The sequence below is a fragment of the Poecilia mexicana genome, unplaced genomic scaffold, assembly GCF_051168715.1.
Source record: "Poecilia mexicana isolate PSO_F unplaced genomic scaffold, ASM5116871v1 scaffold_4, whole genome shotgun sequence".
NCBI classification, from domain to species: domain Eukaryota; kingdom Metazoa; phylum Chordata; class Actinopteri; order Cyprinodontiformes; family Poeciliidae; genus Poecilia; species Poecilia mexicana.
This window is the reverse complement of record NW_028263373.1, coordinates 26,860,965-26,876,524: the sequence shown is the minus strand read 5'-3', so window position 1 is coordinate 26,876,524 and position 15,560 is coordinate 26,860,965. Positions and strand designations below refer to the sequence as shown.

General features: G+C 39.7%; 2 protein-coding genes across 2 annotated transcripts in view; both read right to left on the bottom strand.

Moving 5' to 3' along the window:
• Window positions 1-1,469, bottom strand: part of sned1 (sushi, nidogen and EGF-like domains 1) — a 35,519-nt gene extending 34,050 nt beyond the window's left edge. The window contains exon 1 of the mRNA XM_088005135.1: window positions 427-1,469. Coding sequence (XP_087861261.1) covers window positions 427-633 — 207 coding nt within the window. The 5' untranslated portion in view covers window positions 634-1,469. The remainder of the gene's footprint in view (window positions 1-426) is intronic.
• A 21-nt stretch (window positions 1,470-1,490) lies between these two features.
• crocc2 (ciliary rootlet coiled-coil, rootletin family member 2) overlaps window positions 1,491-15,560 on the bottom strand; it is a 48,562-nt gene continuing 34,492 nt past the window's right edge. Inside the window, exons 22-34 of the mRNA XM_088005134.1 lie at window positions 12,727-12,965; window positions 12,463-12,622; window positions 12,211-12,385; window positions 10,266-10,637; window positions 9,697-9,827; window positions 9,488-9,608; window positions 9,249-9,412; window positions 8,384-8,824; window positions 5,390-5,539; window positions 5,115-5,306; window positions 4,457-4,588; window positions 2,273-2,452; window positions 1,491-2,183 (exon numbers count right to left, since the gene is read on the bottom strand). Of these exons, the coding sequence (XP_087861260.1) occupies window positions 2,100-2,183; window positions 2,273-2,452; window positions 4,457-4,588; window positions 5,115-5,306; window positions 5,390-5,539; window positions 8,384-8,824; window positions 9,249-9,412; window positions 9,488-9,608; window positions 9,697-9,827; window positions 10,266-10,637; window positions 12,211-12,385; window positions 12,463-12,622; window positions 12,727-12,965 (2,541 nt within the window). The 3' untranslated portion in view covers window positions 1,491-2,099. The remainder of the gene's footprint in view (window positions 2,184-2,272; window positions 2,453-4,456; window positions 4,589-5,114; window positions 5,307-5,389; window positions 5,540-8,383; window positions 8,825-9,248; window positions 9,413-9,487; window positions 9,609-9,696; window positions 9,828-10,265; window positions 10,638-12,210; window positions 12,386-12,462; window positions 12,623-12,726; window positions 12,966-15,560) is intronic.

Genomic DNA, 15,560 nt, shown 5'->3' with positions numbered 1-15,560 from the left:
CAGATTTACTTTTAACGGCGGGTTACCACTGTTCTGCTAATAGTTTGGTCTCCCACGTGTGCTCGGGAGCAAGCAGAGTGCAGGAACGGAGCAGATGTAAGGAGAAAGGGAGAGCCCGGCATTTTTCTTTTTTTTTTTCTTTTTTTTTATAACAAATGAGATTATTACACAGCGGACTCAGTGAAAACTCTAAACGGGCTTTGCAGTGTAGGATTTGGCTGTGCACCAGATCTCATCTACCCCCACCCTGCACAAATCACACCTTGTCAACTTCAACTGCTACCTGCCCTTTACCCACACACACACACACACACACACACACACACACACACGCACACACACACACACACACACACACACTTGTGATGACATACCAAAACACATCCAACTCAGACAGAAAACACACAGTTCTTTTCATCAACTCACGTAGAGTCCCGAGTGTCTGTCACCAAAGAACGGGAAGGCGACAGAGATTTCCCGGAGCCCGGAGCCTCCATCGTCCTGGGCAGTGGTCTGGGTGTCCCCCTGGTCAGGACCGAAGGGGTAGAAGTCCTCCAGGGACACGGCAGGTTCCACCCCGGGCAGCAGGGTGCAGAAGCAGGGCAAGAGGGCTTGCAGCACCAGCAGCAGCATGGCCTCGGCCGCCCAGGGATGGAGCTGACAGCAGGCACCGTGGAAGGGAGGGAGGAGCTCACGCACCTCAGGCAACAAGTGCAGAGTGGAGCAGAACAGGACAAGACCGGACGCTTTTTCCTCCTCTGAGCCGCAGCGAAGCCGGAGTCCTCCTCGACCGCTGCCCCCTCCTCGGTTCTGCCTCTGCCTCCCCTCTCACTCGTTCTTTCAGCAGCAAGCTGGGCTTCTTGTGCTAGACGGGCGAATACAGCAGATTCCTTGCATTCTGCTTGCTGCCGGCCGCCGCGTGAGCTTACAGTCCCGTCTCACTGAAATGAAACAGGGTAAGAAATGAAAGAAGAGGGGTGTGGGGGGAGAGCAGTGTGATTCAGCTGAGATGTTTTTCTTTTTTTCCCCCCCTTTTTTAAAAACAATCCAGTGATTTGGTCCCTGATGGTCAGCTTAGAAATATCCTCAATAAAAGCTCTATTCTGCTTGCCAAAAGAGTTCTTTCAGCTTTTGGCCCCACCTCCCCCACAGGGGATTCACTACCTTGCATAATTAACTCTGTCCGGCCAATAGTCAGAGAGAGGTCGGTAACTGGATAACCACTGGGTGGATCTATGTTAATCAAAGGGCTGCTTTAAAGAAACTCTGTCAGATTTTTCCCCTGCACAGTTAACCTCTCTCTATGTGCAGTTACTAACATGTTGGCTTCGAGATGAAAAAAAACCAACAAAACAACCAAACAAAACAAACAGAAAAAAAACTCACACAACATACAGAAAAGAAATCAAGAGAATATTAAGCTTGATTAAAAGTAAGAAATATTTGAAAAACAGGATCATTAAGTCTTAATAAACACTTTCTCATGCATATTTGTAAATGTCTGGATGTTTTTATTTGAAATAAATGAGCAGAGATGCTCGATGTGGTCGTGAAAGTTTACAATCTTTTTTGCCTGAAAATGATGGTGACTTTTTAACATTGCAGCACATGATAATATTTTTCGCAATGTGACACGATGCAAAACTTTCAAACAATTCTACATTTGCATTCACTAATAATTAAAGTTAGTTATTCTCATTTGGATCAATTAAACAATGAATTTGATCGTGTCAGAAAATGGCCACATGACCATGATAACAAATGGGTGTGCAGATCAATCAAAACCCAAATTAATGAAAGGTTTTCATCACGGGATAATTGGACAGATAAAGTTCTCCGAGCCACACAAAGCAATCCCACAGAACAATGTGGCACATCCAGTTCACGTCCGAACAATGCGCTTATTGTTTGTTGTTGTTGAGCTTTCTCGCAGATTAGCGTAATCCCGCACGCATGTGTGTCTGCGGGGCGGCTGCGAACGCCTCGGCAGCACGTTTTGTGCGCTTCCAAGAATGGCTGTTGCTTGACACATGCAGATGTTGGAAAGTTTCCAGGTGGACAGCGGAGGAAGAACACAGAGGCGCCACATACTTCACTGCCTACACACCGGGTTGTAGCATCTGAATGAAATATTCCTGACGCCTTCTCGTCTCTCGATCGAGCTGCTCTTTGAGAGCCAGCACCTGGGGGGACCAGGAAGGAGGAAGAATGTAGATAATTATAATAAGAGGATAAGAGGAGGTGAATATTTTTACAGCTGCAGGTATAATACCTGTTCCTCGAGGTGTCTGACCCTCTGGCAGTGAGCCATCTCTCTGGTCTCTAAGGACAGCTCTGCCTGGAGCCGACTGTCCCTAAGGCGCTCCGTCTCTAATTCCAGTTCCCTGTGATGATGGGCTGTCACCTCCAGGAGGTGCTGTGCATGAGCGCGCTCCATCTCTGGGATTTGGATCTATCAGCAGTTTGTTCAGTTTTAAAGGATTGAAAACAGAGAGTAGAAAGAAAATGATAAATCAGGGAAAGGGAAAAAGTTCTTGTTCACTTTTTCTTTTGTAATCAGGAAACCGAAGGGACTTTTAAACTGACAGTTGTTTTTTCCAACCACAAATTAAAAATCATTTTTAGTACAAAAAAAAAAAAAAAATCGGTAACACTTTATTTGAAGGGGTGTGCATAAGACTGACATGGTACTGTCATAAATATGACATAACACATGAAGGAGTCGTTATGAAGACTCCTTTGTGTTCAGATACGTTTATTTCAGAAATCAAAAAGAATTGAGTGTAATACAATGTCTTGCAAAAGTATTTATATTACTTGAATATTTTCACATTTTGTTACAGTCTTGCCACATATCTTTTTGTGTGTTTTATTAGGATTATATAATGCATGCCAAGAGGAGATACAGAAGAAGAAAAAATGTATTATATTTTTTTAACAAATCTAATTCAGATAAACAAACACATCGGGACTAAGTCGAACATTGATCAACATATCTCATGTGTATTTGCTTGATGATTTTGATGGAGGCATTTGACAAAATGCCATGTTTATTGCATGTTTCATAAATGGTGTCATGATGTTTTTATGATGTAAAGCCCTTTGAACTGCCTTGTTGCTGAAAATGTGTTACACAAATAAACTTGACTTGACTTAAACTTGACCTTTACTTTGGTACCCCTAAATAAATACAGCAACTCTTAGATGTGCACTCCACAAAAACAACCTATATGAAAGAAAAGATCCTGATACAGTATTGAGAAGTTCTTTTTAAAGTCTGCTGTTAGCCATGTAAGGGACACAGCAAACATGTGGCAGTGCTCTGGTCAGATGAGACCACAATAAAGCCTTTCAGCAACCTTAAACTTTTATGGTTACTGGCTATTAACTCAATAGACCATCATTAGGTGAAGCATGCTGGTGACAACATCATGCAGAGAGGATGGAGCTTTTTTTCCCAGCAAGGATGCTGGTCAACAGTTATGGAGGATGACTAACTAAATACAGGGCAATCTTGAAAGAAAGGCTGTTATATGCTGGCAAAGACATAACGGTGACAGAGCTTCAAGCTTCACCTGACCCTGATGTTTAATGTTTCAATTGCTGATGTTTGTGTTTTTATCATGTAAAACACTTTGAACTGCCTTGTTGCTGAAATGTGCTATACAAGTAAACTTGACTGATTGATTAAACATACAGGCAGAAATGAAAAAAGAAAAGTTTAGATCAAACCATATGTCAGAATTAAAGATGCACCGATCCGATACCAATACATGTATCGGTCCTGATACAGATATTGGTATCGTGACAATGTTCCCAGTCCATGAGGGTAGATCTAGTCAGTCTAATTCTATGTTTTGTGCTCTAAAAGATGTCATGTTTTATTATTTATTTTACATTATATTTACAATTCCTAATTGCATTTCTGAACCATTTGAAAGAAGGTTTGTTGCAGATTTTTTTTTGATTACATGTTTGACCAAAGTAGTCAACCTATTGTTTTCAGTTTCTTTATTTTTTATTTTCCATTGGGCGTTATAATCCAAATTGCACTGGCTGAACAAATCAAAGTTTGACCAAGCTTGTGAAGCTATTGGTGTGCTGCAGTGGAGTAGACTTATAAAATAAATGCAGAATTCAATACATTTATATCTGTGTTTAAAAAAAGAAACATTTTTTTACAGAAAAAAGCACTGTTTTTCTGTATCGTATTGGCTGATGTTAACCTCGGATATCTGGATCGATATCTGAAGGGAAAAAAGCAGATCGGTAGCTAAAATGGCCAAAAATCCCAATGAAATACGTGAAAGTGAGAAAAAGATCAAAATACATAAACATTTTGACAAGTCACGATAACACAAGTGAGCTTGAACTGATTGAAATTTCCCATTTCATTTTTTTCACCTCATTCAGAACAGGTCTTTCCTCATGGCCCACGTTGCAAGGATCTTCTTACCTTGAGAGTCTGAACTACTCTCTGCTCTTCAGTCAGCTCTTTCTCCAGGCTTTGCAGTGTCTGCTCCAGCTGAGCTTTCTCCCTGGCAACAGATACTACCTCCTCTTCTTTCCTGAGTCTCTCCATCTCCACCTGACAACAGAGAAAAGGTAACAAACTCACCATGACTCTTCCAACACTCAAGTTTTAGCATGTTTGTAGCACGAATCAGCAAAATTTAGTTTGTCTTGTGGATTTCTTTAGGACAACTTTATACAAAAAACACAGCTAATATGTAGCAAAAATGATTAAATTACAAAAATAATTTGTTCCTGCAAGACTCAGTGTACCCTATGGCCTCAGCATCTGCATGTATTCATAGAGTCCAGAGTGTGGCAGCAAGGTCTCTGAGCAACACTAAACACATACTACTTCAGTTCTGGCTTCTTTTGTATAAAGGCTTCCAGCAGTTGCAGAACTGAATTTAAGATACTTTAATTACATTTAAAGCCAATTGTGGCTTGGCTTGCTCATATAATTCAGATGTTTCAGATTTTTTTTTTTGACCAAAAAAACCTTCGAAGGCTTTACAGTAGAAAGTATATTTTTATACATATATAAATATAGAGTTCTTTAAAAAGTACTTTCAAAATGAGGCTGTGAAAATGAGCACACTCACTTTCTCTAATGCCTTTCTAAGTGCAGACTTGTCTTTACTGAGGTGTGTCAACGCCTTCTCCATCTTTGCTTTCTCGTTCTGAAGCTTTTGCAAAGAGCTCTGCATGTTGGCGAGCTTTTCCTGCAGTTCCTTCTTCTCTCTGTTGGTGTGCATGGACGCTTGTAGTTGAGCCTCCTCCTGTTGCTTCTGACTCTGTGACAGAGTTTATCAATTCATACTTCAGAGAAGAGCCTCAACCTTTGCAGCATCACTCACAGGAATACAGTGTGGCTCACCTCCTTCAGCGTCTGGTTACTTTTCTCCAGCTCAGATATTCTAACATATAAATCCTGTTGTGCTGAGTTAAGGTTCTGGGTTTGCTCAGTGAGTGAGTAGTTCAACCTCTTACTTTCTGAAAGTGCGTCCCGGGTTTTATCCAAACTCTCCTACAGATATACAGATATTAAAATACACTTTCTAGAATCACACAATTTCATGAAAACATTGAGAGTTTGTACAGTAGCCATAGCCTTTTATTAGTTCTTTATGTTATAATGAGATTTCTCTGAGGAGGAGCTTCATCCTCGAAGACGGAGCTAGGGCCACTCAAACGTTTTGCACAGCTGAATGGTTGCCATGGGAGATTAAAGCAGTGTTTTTCAACCACTGTTCCGCGGCACACTAGTGTCGCGTGATTGATCATCAGGTGAGCCGTGGAAATTATTCAATTTCACCTATGGTACCATAGTTCCGGACTGCAAGCTGCTACCTTTTTCCTAAACTTTGAACCATGCGGATTGTAGCCCGGTACGGCTGTATTTTTCGTCAACTACCAAGGGGCTCTCTAGCAGCAAGTGAATCATTAGAAGTCAAAATTGTAGGTCAAAGAAGAACGTGCTAATTTTCATTTAGAACAACCACATGCTAGCAGCAGGCACGACAGAGAAATGTTTTCAAATTCATATGATGCAGCTTTTAAGTTGAGGACTGTCAATCTGGGACTACAGGAGGGAAATAGAGCCGCTGCACTTAAGCTCGGTGTGAACGAAACCATGGTTAGTAGTGACTAGCGGCGTAATCATGTAATTTTCTTACCACTAGATGGCAGTAGGTACAGAGCATTTTACATTAAAACAAGAGAATTAGTGATGCATGAATGTTACAGGTAGCGGTGAGAGCATCGTATCCATAGACATAATATAAGGATAGACGCCTCATGCCCCGCTGTCGCCTATTGTCGCTGACGAGATTTAGGGCGGCCATCTTGGAGCGGTATACCACTCCACTCGGTCCTATGTGTTTAACAGGCACAGTGACGGATCAGCGCATTTAATCGATCATAACACGCTTTTTTGTTACTGGAAACCTTATTCAAACAGCTATCAAAGCTACATTTATAAACAATTGTATTATTTAAGTATGTTATTTAAGTTATTTAAGTATTTAAATATGCTTAGTGGCTAAAACAATAGAATAGGAATGGAATATTCTGATATTGATGTATAAAGAGCATATTACAAAGCACACAGCCGTTCATAATTTATTTAATAAATTATTTAGTAATATCAATACATATTTAAATAACTATACAACACAAATAAAGATTCATAATGGCACAAATAAATAATTAATACTGAATTATATATATATATATATATATATATGTTTATATATATATATATATATATATATATATATATATATATATATATTTTTTTTTTTTTTTTTGCCGACTTCTAGCTTCAGAGATTCAGCAGTTGAGATTAAGTCCAAAATCTGATGAGATCCATCCTGCTGCAGTGAATTCGTCTCTCTTTATAGATTTCTCCCTCTTCTTCCTCACATCGTGTCTTTATGAAACTTTCAAAACAAAAACGGAAGATTTGGGATGTATCTTACTAGTGAAAGAATTACATATAAATAATAGTCTTTACCACCTGTGTAAACTTTGCTGGTGAATGTTATAACACATAAGTTTTATAATATGTGTTATATTGTTTCATTTCTAATGCTCTTGTGTCATATAATCTAAGTCAATGTTAGAGAATAATTAATATTTTTAGATGTACAGAATCTCAGTTAGTCTTCATAGCGGGGCTGAACCCGTATTACACCGGGTTCAGATACCAGCTAGGCGAGATACCAGCTAATATTAGCTGGTATCTCGCCGGTGGACATAAATACAGTAAAGTAATATTCTAATATATAATATAATCACAATATATACACAATAATATGTCCATCTTACTTGTGAAATGCTGTCTGTGGAGCCCTCACATCAATAATCCATAGATCCGAACAATAATATCCCTCAGAGCTGAGGCATCGTCTATTGTTTTGATTGAGGAAAGTAGGAGTTTATACCGCTCTAAGATGGCCGCCGTATTTCCTGCGCCGGAGCAGCCAATGCGGCGTCTACCCTTATATTATGTCTATGATCGTATCTAGCAAGACTGTGACAACAGTGATGGAAAAGACGGTGAAGCTCAGCAGTAGTTGGAAAGAACATGGGTCCATTTCCCACAACATATCTGTGTGAATTGAGCTTCTCCAGCCTGGATACTATAAAAACTAAAAACAGAGAGAGACTGAGAGCTGTTGAGGAAGAGCTTTGTCTTTCTTCAATTTCTGCCAGGAAATCAGCTGTCTTCATCCAAACATGCACAGGTTTCACACTAAATAGGTAAAATATACAGATATTGACATTTTGTACATGCAAATCTTCATATTGTAACAGTGAAATCTTTCCCAAATATCATTGCTTCTTTCAGAATAAGAATTATTTCCTGTATTCTGGCTAAAAGAATGCTTGTGGATTAGTTTGTAAAACACTTTGAAGTTTTCTACAACTTCTTTAAATTTAACACCACAGTGTTGTGGCACTGTTCAGGTGTATTTTTGAAGTGGACATCTTAAGTGCAATTTGAAATAAGAAATGTAAAATGTGATAAAAATAAATTTTTGTGTTTATTTGATTCCTATTCAAGACACTTTGATAAGAATGACTATATATGTAATATGGGCGGCTAGAGAGTAACTTTGTTTACATTTTTGGTTGGTGGTGTGCCTCAAGATTTTTTCAATTAAAACAGTGTACCTTGGCTCAAAAAAGGTTGAAAAACACTGGATTAAAGGATTTCTCAAAAATACATGGAAGAATCACGGCAACACTCAGATATGTTTAAGGTGATAGAATAACATTATAACATGATGTAGAGCTCAAAAAAGTCAATTTTACATAATACTGCTCCTTTAATTGGTATTATGAGAAACTGTCCTACACACTATACCTGCAGCAGTCTTCGGTCCTCCTCGCTAGCAGTCAGAACCCTTTGCAGCTCGGTTACTTGCTCCTGCAAACCTTCGGTGTTCCTCCCGGACCGACTTATAGTATTTGTAAGCGTACGAACCTGCTCCCTCAGCCCGTTCTCATGCTGCTCAGCTCGAGTCAGCGACACCGCCAACCTCTCCTCGCTGACCCTGAGCGCTGCGCATTGATCTTCACTCTGGCGCAGTTTTTGTCTTGTTTCTCTAAGTCTTTCCTGAAGTGTGGCAGCTTCTGCATCCAGCTCTGCTGTTCTGAGGTGGGCCCTCTGTAGCTCGCCTTGAAGGGTGCACTGAGAAAGCTCCAGGTGGTTCACTCTGCTTTGTGCTGCTTCCAGAGACTTTTTCAGTTTCTGGTTTTCAGCATTTGCACACGTTTCTAACTCCTGCAAGACCTCCAACTTGTCCTAAAGGAGATATTTCACACAGACTTTTAGTAGACCTTCACATAGGCAGCATAATGTGTGTGTTGCACATTGTTAGATTCCTATAAAAATATCCTAAGTCATTTTTTGCCAAAAGATAATTTATGCCAAATAAATAAAACAATTACTTTTTGCAAAAAAAGAATAAGGTCATTATTTTAGGAAGGTGATGATATACAGAACATGATGATTTGGCTTCCATGGCAACAGATTTAGATGATAACATTGGTTTCTGTTTTTTAAACGTCAGAGCATGTGAAGAACTTTGTGTTGATGTGTTATTCTCATGGCCTCCCTGCTCCCTTCTTGGAGACGCTACTGAACAATGCAACATAAACATTAATGTGCATGTTTGAAGCCAGTCTTAGTCTCTTGGAAAATCACTATCCATTTGTCTTTAACATACCTGCAATGACCTGCATTTAGTCTGAGAGGCTTGAAGAGAAGTCTTGACCTGAGCCAACTGACCCTCAAGGTTTCTGCTTTCCTTCTCTTTACAATGTGCAACATCCTGCTGCAGGGTGAGGGACGTTTGCACCTTATGCAACTGTCGTGCCATTTCTTGTTTTCCTAAAGCAGTAAGCACATTTCATATGTCTGTCAGTTAGCAACTGATATTTTCTGATTGTTGGTGGGATCCCTTACCCTCCTCTGATAGCATGAGGGAGCGCTGTACCTCCAGCAGCTGGTTGAGCGATTTCTCCTGAGAGACTTTCAGCTCAGTCACACGTTGACTCAGACTGACTATCTGGGCCTGAGCTTCATCCTAAATCAAAAAGATGATTCACAGTTAAGATTTTGTTAAAAATGTTAAGAATAGGATTATAATATGTTAGTAAGACTTTTATTTATGCCTTTTCCCTTCGGGCGTCCTTGAGTTCCTTCATGAACTCCTGCAGAGTTGCTTGCACAGATTTCACATTTAATTCTTCATCTTCAGAATTAAGTAAGGGTAGTCCAGATTCTTCTGGTCCATACTCTCCCTCTGATAAGAGAAAGCATGCCTTAGTTTCCCTACTTTCAAAAGAAACAAAGACAACTGCAGGGTATCTTCACTCTAAAAGCACAAAATCTTACCAAGTATTTTCTAGCACACATATCTTAGTTCACTTGAAATAAGACAAAACTAACTCACAATTAACTTTTCAGCAAGATATAAGAGCTTGTTTTAATTCCTTAATATTGATGGCAGATTATTTCACTTATAACATTGGAAAAATGTATTGTAATAGGCGAGATAATCTGCCAATAGAACCAGTACTTTTTAATCAATATTAAGGAATTACTGACTTAAAACAAGCTCCTGCATCTTGCACAAAAGTTAGTTTAGTCTAAACTGTACTAAGATATATGCACCTGGAAAATGTTTTGGAAGGTTTTGTGTTTTTTGTAGTTTTGCAGCATGATACAATGTCATCTTTACCTGTCACATGGAAGTGTCTCCTTGAGGAAGATCTTGTTTGCGATCCACATTTGTGCCACAGCCTCACACGGTTGACACCAACAGTGCAGTGCAGAGCTGCATTCACCCCTGCCAGCTGGTGCTCCAAGTCCCGACATACACCTTTGCTCAGACTCAGCTGCTCCTCCAGACTCCGGGCCTTGTTTTCAGCCAGACTGAGTTTGACAGAAAGTTCACTAATTTGCGTCTTGGAGTCCTCTAGCACGTCTTCGAGCTGAGATGTGGTTTCTCTGTGCCTCTGGTCGCTCTGCTGCTGATTGGCTTCTCTTTCATGCAGCAGCTCTCGGCTTTGCCGCTCAGCTGTTTCCAGTTCCATCACACAGCACTGCAGACCTGCAACCTGAAAACAAAGCCACAGTCCTGTCTGTGTGCACTGTGCAGGCGATGTGTTGTGTGGTGACTTAAATAGCTTAATGTCCCTTATAATATTTTACTTTTAAAGACAGGACAGTGTTTTCAAACACATTTGTTGAGTCCTGTAAACTAGCTGGACTTTACTGCTTACATCTTTAAGTACGTGAATGTAAACAAAAGATGATTTAGCAAGCATAATATGGAAACTTTTATTCAGAAACTCATCTGACCTTTGTATTTCTATTGGAATTAAATAAACTAAAATATTTGCTCAAGTGATTTTGAAGGAATAGCAAAACGATCAACATACAGAAGTAAAGAGCATTAAAACGACTTGGCTCATAAGATCTGGTGTGATTCTCAAAAGACTTTGGGTTTTTTGAAAGAAGTTGTTATTGAGAAGATGGCTATGTTGACATAGTTTCAGGAAATAATTTTTAATCAGTATATGAAACTGCAGAAAACCTGAAAATTTTTAAATGTCTTCACAATGCAACCACAACAGGCCACACAGTGGTTAGCAGTAGGGGTGAGCATTAATTGTATTGTTTATAATTTATTGTGAAAATTTCCTATCATGATAGGAATTTAGATTTTTTTTAAAGGTTTTATTGGCTCTAATGACCTTTATTTGATAGCAAGTTGACATCAAGGTAGGTCATGAGAGAAGGGGAAGACATGCAGCAAAGGTTGCCAGGCTGGGAATCAAACCTGCGACGACCACATTGAGGACTGAGACCTCCATATGTGGACAGTGCTTAACCCCTGCACCACCACAGCACACCCAGGAATTTAGATTTATTGTTGTCAGAGTAATAAATGTCAGTCATTGATGGTAAAAAAAAAAAATTGATGGTATTATCAGAAATGTTATTTATGCTACTTTCTCCGCTTTTTGAGAGAGTGTAAAAAATATATGTGTAAATTCAAAATTAAGGTTTGAATGAAGTTACTTGTGTGCAGCTTAGTGATATAAATCACACTTTTTAAAGTAACTGGCCTCCTGAAGAAGCCTATTTCAAATGGGAACATTTTTCAAAAACAATGAATGCTATGCCATGCACTCGCAGTCATACAGTTACCTAAAATATAAGCAAAAAGTTGTTTTGTTGTTTCCACAACACTACCAGAAAATATCACGATAAAATTCTATGTAATTGGCGTGTTTCCATTAAGCAAATTTATTTTCGTTATTCTAATTTGTGCAGTTATATAGCCAAAGGAAACATAGCTACAGAAAACACAAAGGGAGCTGAACTAAAGCAGCACAAGAAGAACAAAATGAACTAAAATGCAAAATGAGAACGAAGCTAAACATAAGGAATGAATTAATAAAACATGACCTAACCACAATAAGGAACACAGATGAAGAAACTGTTTCAATTTAAAAATACTGTATTGATCCCAAAAGGAAATTAAATGTTGTAGCTGATACTAATTGAATATGATAAGGGGGGGGGGGGATCCAAAAGCCATTAATGAAGAACTCAGAAACAATCAGAAAAGAAAACACAAAGGAAAAGCAAAACACCAACACTAGTAGATCATTTACCACTTACCTCACTGAGCGCTGCTTCCTTGGCAGCCTCGCTCTCCAGCAGTCTCTGACTGAGAACAAAAGCCTCCCGCTGTGCTTCCTCTGCCCTCTGTTCCTCCTGACATACTTGGCTCTGCAGCTCCACCAGTTCCTGCTTCTGCCGACTGTTCTTGCTTTCCAGGACCTTTATCTGATAGCATAAAGATTCCACAAACTGATTCAAGCAAAACATGAGACAGATATTATAAGTCGAAGTAATCCTACCACCTGTCTGCGTAGTTCTTGCAGCTCTCTGCGGGCCTCCAGATGAGACTTCTCCAGCTCCCTCATAGAGCTCCTCAGACTGGTTGCTTCTTTGTGTGTTGAGCTGCTACTTTCTTCCAAGATGGACTCGTTATGTTGCTTCTCCTCCAAAGCTCGTCTGAGGCTGGTCAACGTAAATTTAAAAGGGGCGTAACATTGAAATTGAGCATTTTCTTGCTACAAAAATAGACTTTGAAGAACATATCCAAACTTGTGGGGTGGCTGCACCTGTTGTTTTCACTCTCCGCTCTTTTGATGAAAGCTCTGAGCTCCTGATTAGAAACCTGGATGGCTTCTCTCTCTCTGGTCTCATCAGCCAGTTCTCGCCTCAGCTCCAGTGCTTCTTTTCGTAACTTGTCTCGCTCCTGCACACAGCCTTGAAGCTCTCTGTGAGCCTCAGTCAGATCTTGTTTCCCTTCAAGAAGTCTATCGTCTGCCTCTTGCAGCCGACGACGAAGATCCTCTAACTTGATGACCAAATAAATAAAAACATGGAGTGTAATATAACTGAGGATTAAGCTGATGATTACTTATGAAAGCAATACATTTTGATACAATAGTATGCTGCAAAAACAAAATCTTACCAAGTATTTGGTCTAGTTTCTGATCCAAATATCTCAGTACATTTGAAACATGACAAAACAAACTTTTCAGCAAAATATTGGAGCTTGTTTAGAGTCAATAATTCCTTAATATTGGTGAAAAAGTTCTAGCTCTCTTGGCAGATTATTTCACTTAACATTAGAAAAATGTCTTGTCCTTATGGAATTATTTTTGTCACTTTCAAATTTATTAGATCAAACAAATTTTATAAACAGATAACCCTGGTAAATACAAAACACTTTTTTTTTTAAACTAGAAGAAAGTCTGTGACTTCACTGTGGATTAATTTGTGCAAACTCTTCTTTGCATATTTGTTTTAAATCTGTCATAATGGAGGATTTTCGACCATGATCATTTTAAGCTCATCCTGACAGAATTCATCGTCTCATCAGTCACGGCTCGTCTGCTAGCAGCAGTTCCATCCCATCCCACCACTGAGCTTGAGTTTCTTTTTCTGAAATATCGTGTTAGTCTTAAAAGAGGTGCATCAGGAAGCACACCTTCTAAAAAGTTATTTTTCTGTCTCATCAGTCCACAAAATATTTTCCAGAAAGTCTCAGATCATAAAATATGTTTTTCTGGAAAATGTGAAATGTGCCTTACTGGGATTTTTTTTGGCCAATAGTGGTTTTAGACTTTCTCGTGAAGTAAATGCCATTGTTTCCCAGTTTCTCTTCTTATTGTTAAATCACAAACACTGACTCTACCTGAGCCAAGTGAGGCTTATGGTGCTTTGATGTACTGGGTTTTTTGTAATTTGCTGGGTGAACTGTAGATGTGCTCTTGTAATAATTACTACTGTGAATGATGGCTCTCACTTTGGTTCGCTGGAGTCCCAAAGCCTTGGAAACAACTTTGTACACTTTCTCAGTTGGACAGACAGAAATGACTTTGTTTCGGATCTGTTCTTGAATTTATTTAGATCCTTGCATGATGTGAGGCTTGTTGAAATCTTTTAGCTTGATTTCTGTTGTCCAGTAGGTTCTGTTTGTCATAACATAGGTATAGAGGTCCTAAAAAACACCTGGCTAATCACTGAATTCATCAGTTACCAAAGAGGGCCAATATTTTTTCATACATGACCAGGCTGAGTTGAGTACTTCTTTCCTTTTGAATCCTCCTGCTCTTTTTGAATCTCCACCTAATATTTTTAGCAGTGTTTTGCTGAGTAGTATCTCGTATGATGAGCTCAGCAGTTCCACCAGGGTTTTGCTAATTGCTGCTGGCTAGTCTGAAGGAGCTGGGCAGCAGCAGTAAAGCTCAAAAAAGTCTATTTAATCTAATCATGACCGTTTAATAAATTAAATTATCATTTAAAAACAGCATTTTGTATTGAGTCAGGTGAACTTTGCTATTAAAATCAGTTTGATGATCTTAGACCAATGGTTCTTAACCTGGGTTCGATCGAACCCCAGGGGTTCGATGAGTCAGTCTCAGGGGTTCGGCGGAGCCTCTGCCGCGGAGGTAAAGACACACTGTGTGAAGTCGTGATGACGCCCCACTTTGTCATCGCTTGCTGCAGAGGATCATGTTACATTGCTGAGCCAATCAGAGCTGCAGAGGAGCACTGATTGAAGGAGCTCCACTCACCATGGATTTGAACTTGTGTCTTTAATTACTTAAGCAAAACTCAGTTTTTACCAAATTCTATAGTCTAAATTTGCTCCTTAGTCGCATCTTTTCGGGGTTGCTACTGCCTCTAGTGGCGTGGGGGTTGTAACGCAGCTAATATAATTACATTACATTACATTAGTAAATCAGAACGTATGTTTTTTGTCGGGGGGGGGTTGGAATAAGAAGGGTTCGGTTAATGCGCATATGCAACTGGGGGATTCGGTACCTCAAAAAAGGTTAAGAACCACTGTCTTAGACATTCATGTGTAAGAAATATATCCTTTATAACATTCAAAATATGTTATTTTAAAGGATGTGTACAGAATTGTTAGAAACTCTGTGACCTATATTTTGTTTTATAGCAACGTGTTGTCGTGGGTAGTCGGAGAGGCAGAGGCCTAAACTTATCCAAGCACAGATAAGAGGCTGTTGGGCCTGTGGCCAGGTTCTGTCTCTCCTTATCTTCTCTTTGCAGCTCAGAGTGTAAAAAATCCACACAGAACAGCATGATAAATTGCAGCCTACCAAGAACTGGTGGAGGGAAAGGAGTGAAAGGAGGGGGAAAGGGAGGACGAGGAGAAGGAAGAGTGTTATGTTTAGAGCCCACACAAGATGGTTCTTTCTCATAAACGCTAATGTGAGAAGAAACAAACTAGGGCCGATCAGGCCAATTATCCTTTATTTTATCTGATTTTGGGGGAGAGCAGGGGATGGGAGGAGTGGAGAATACGAGACACCAGTGTTGTGTTATGTGGTTGGGAGAGGGGGACTCGGAGTCCCAGTGGAGCCAGCCTCCTGGTGTTGCGAGGGAGAAAATAAACACTCCCCCGCTGGCTTATTTACAC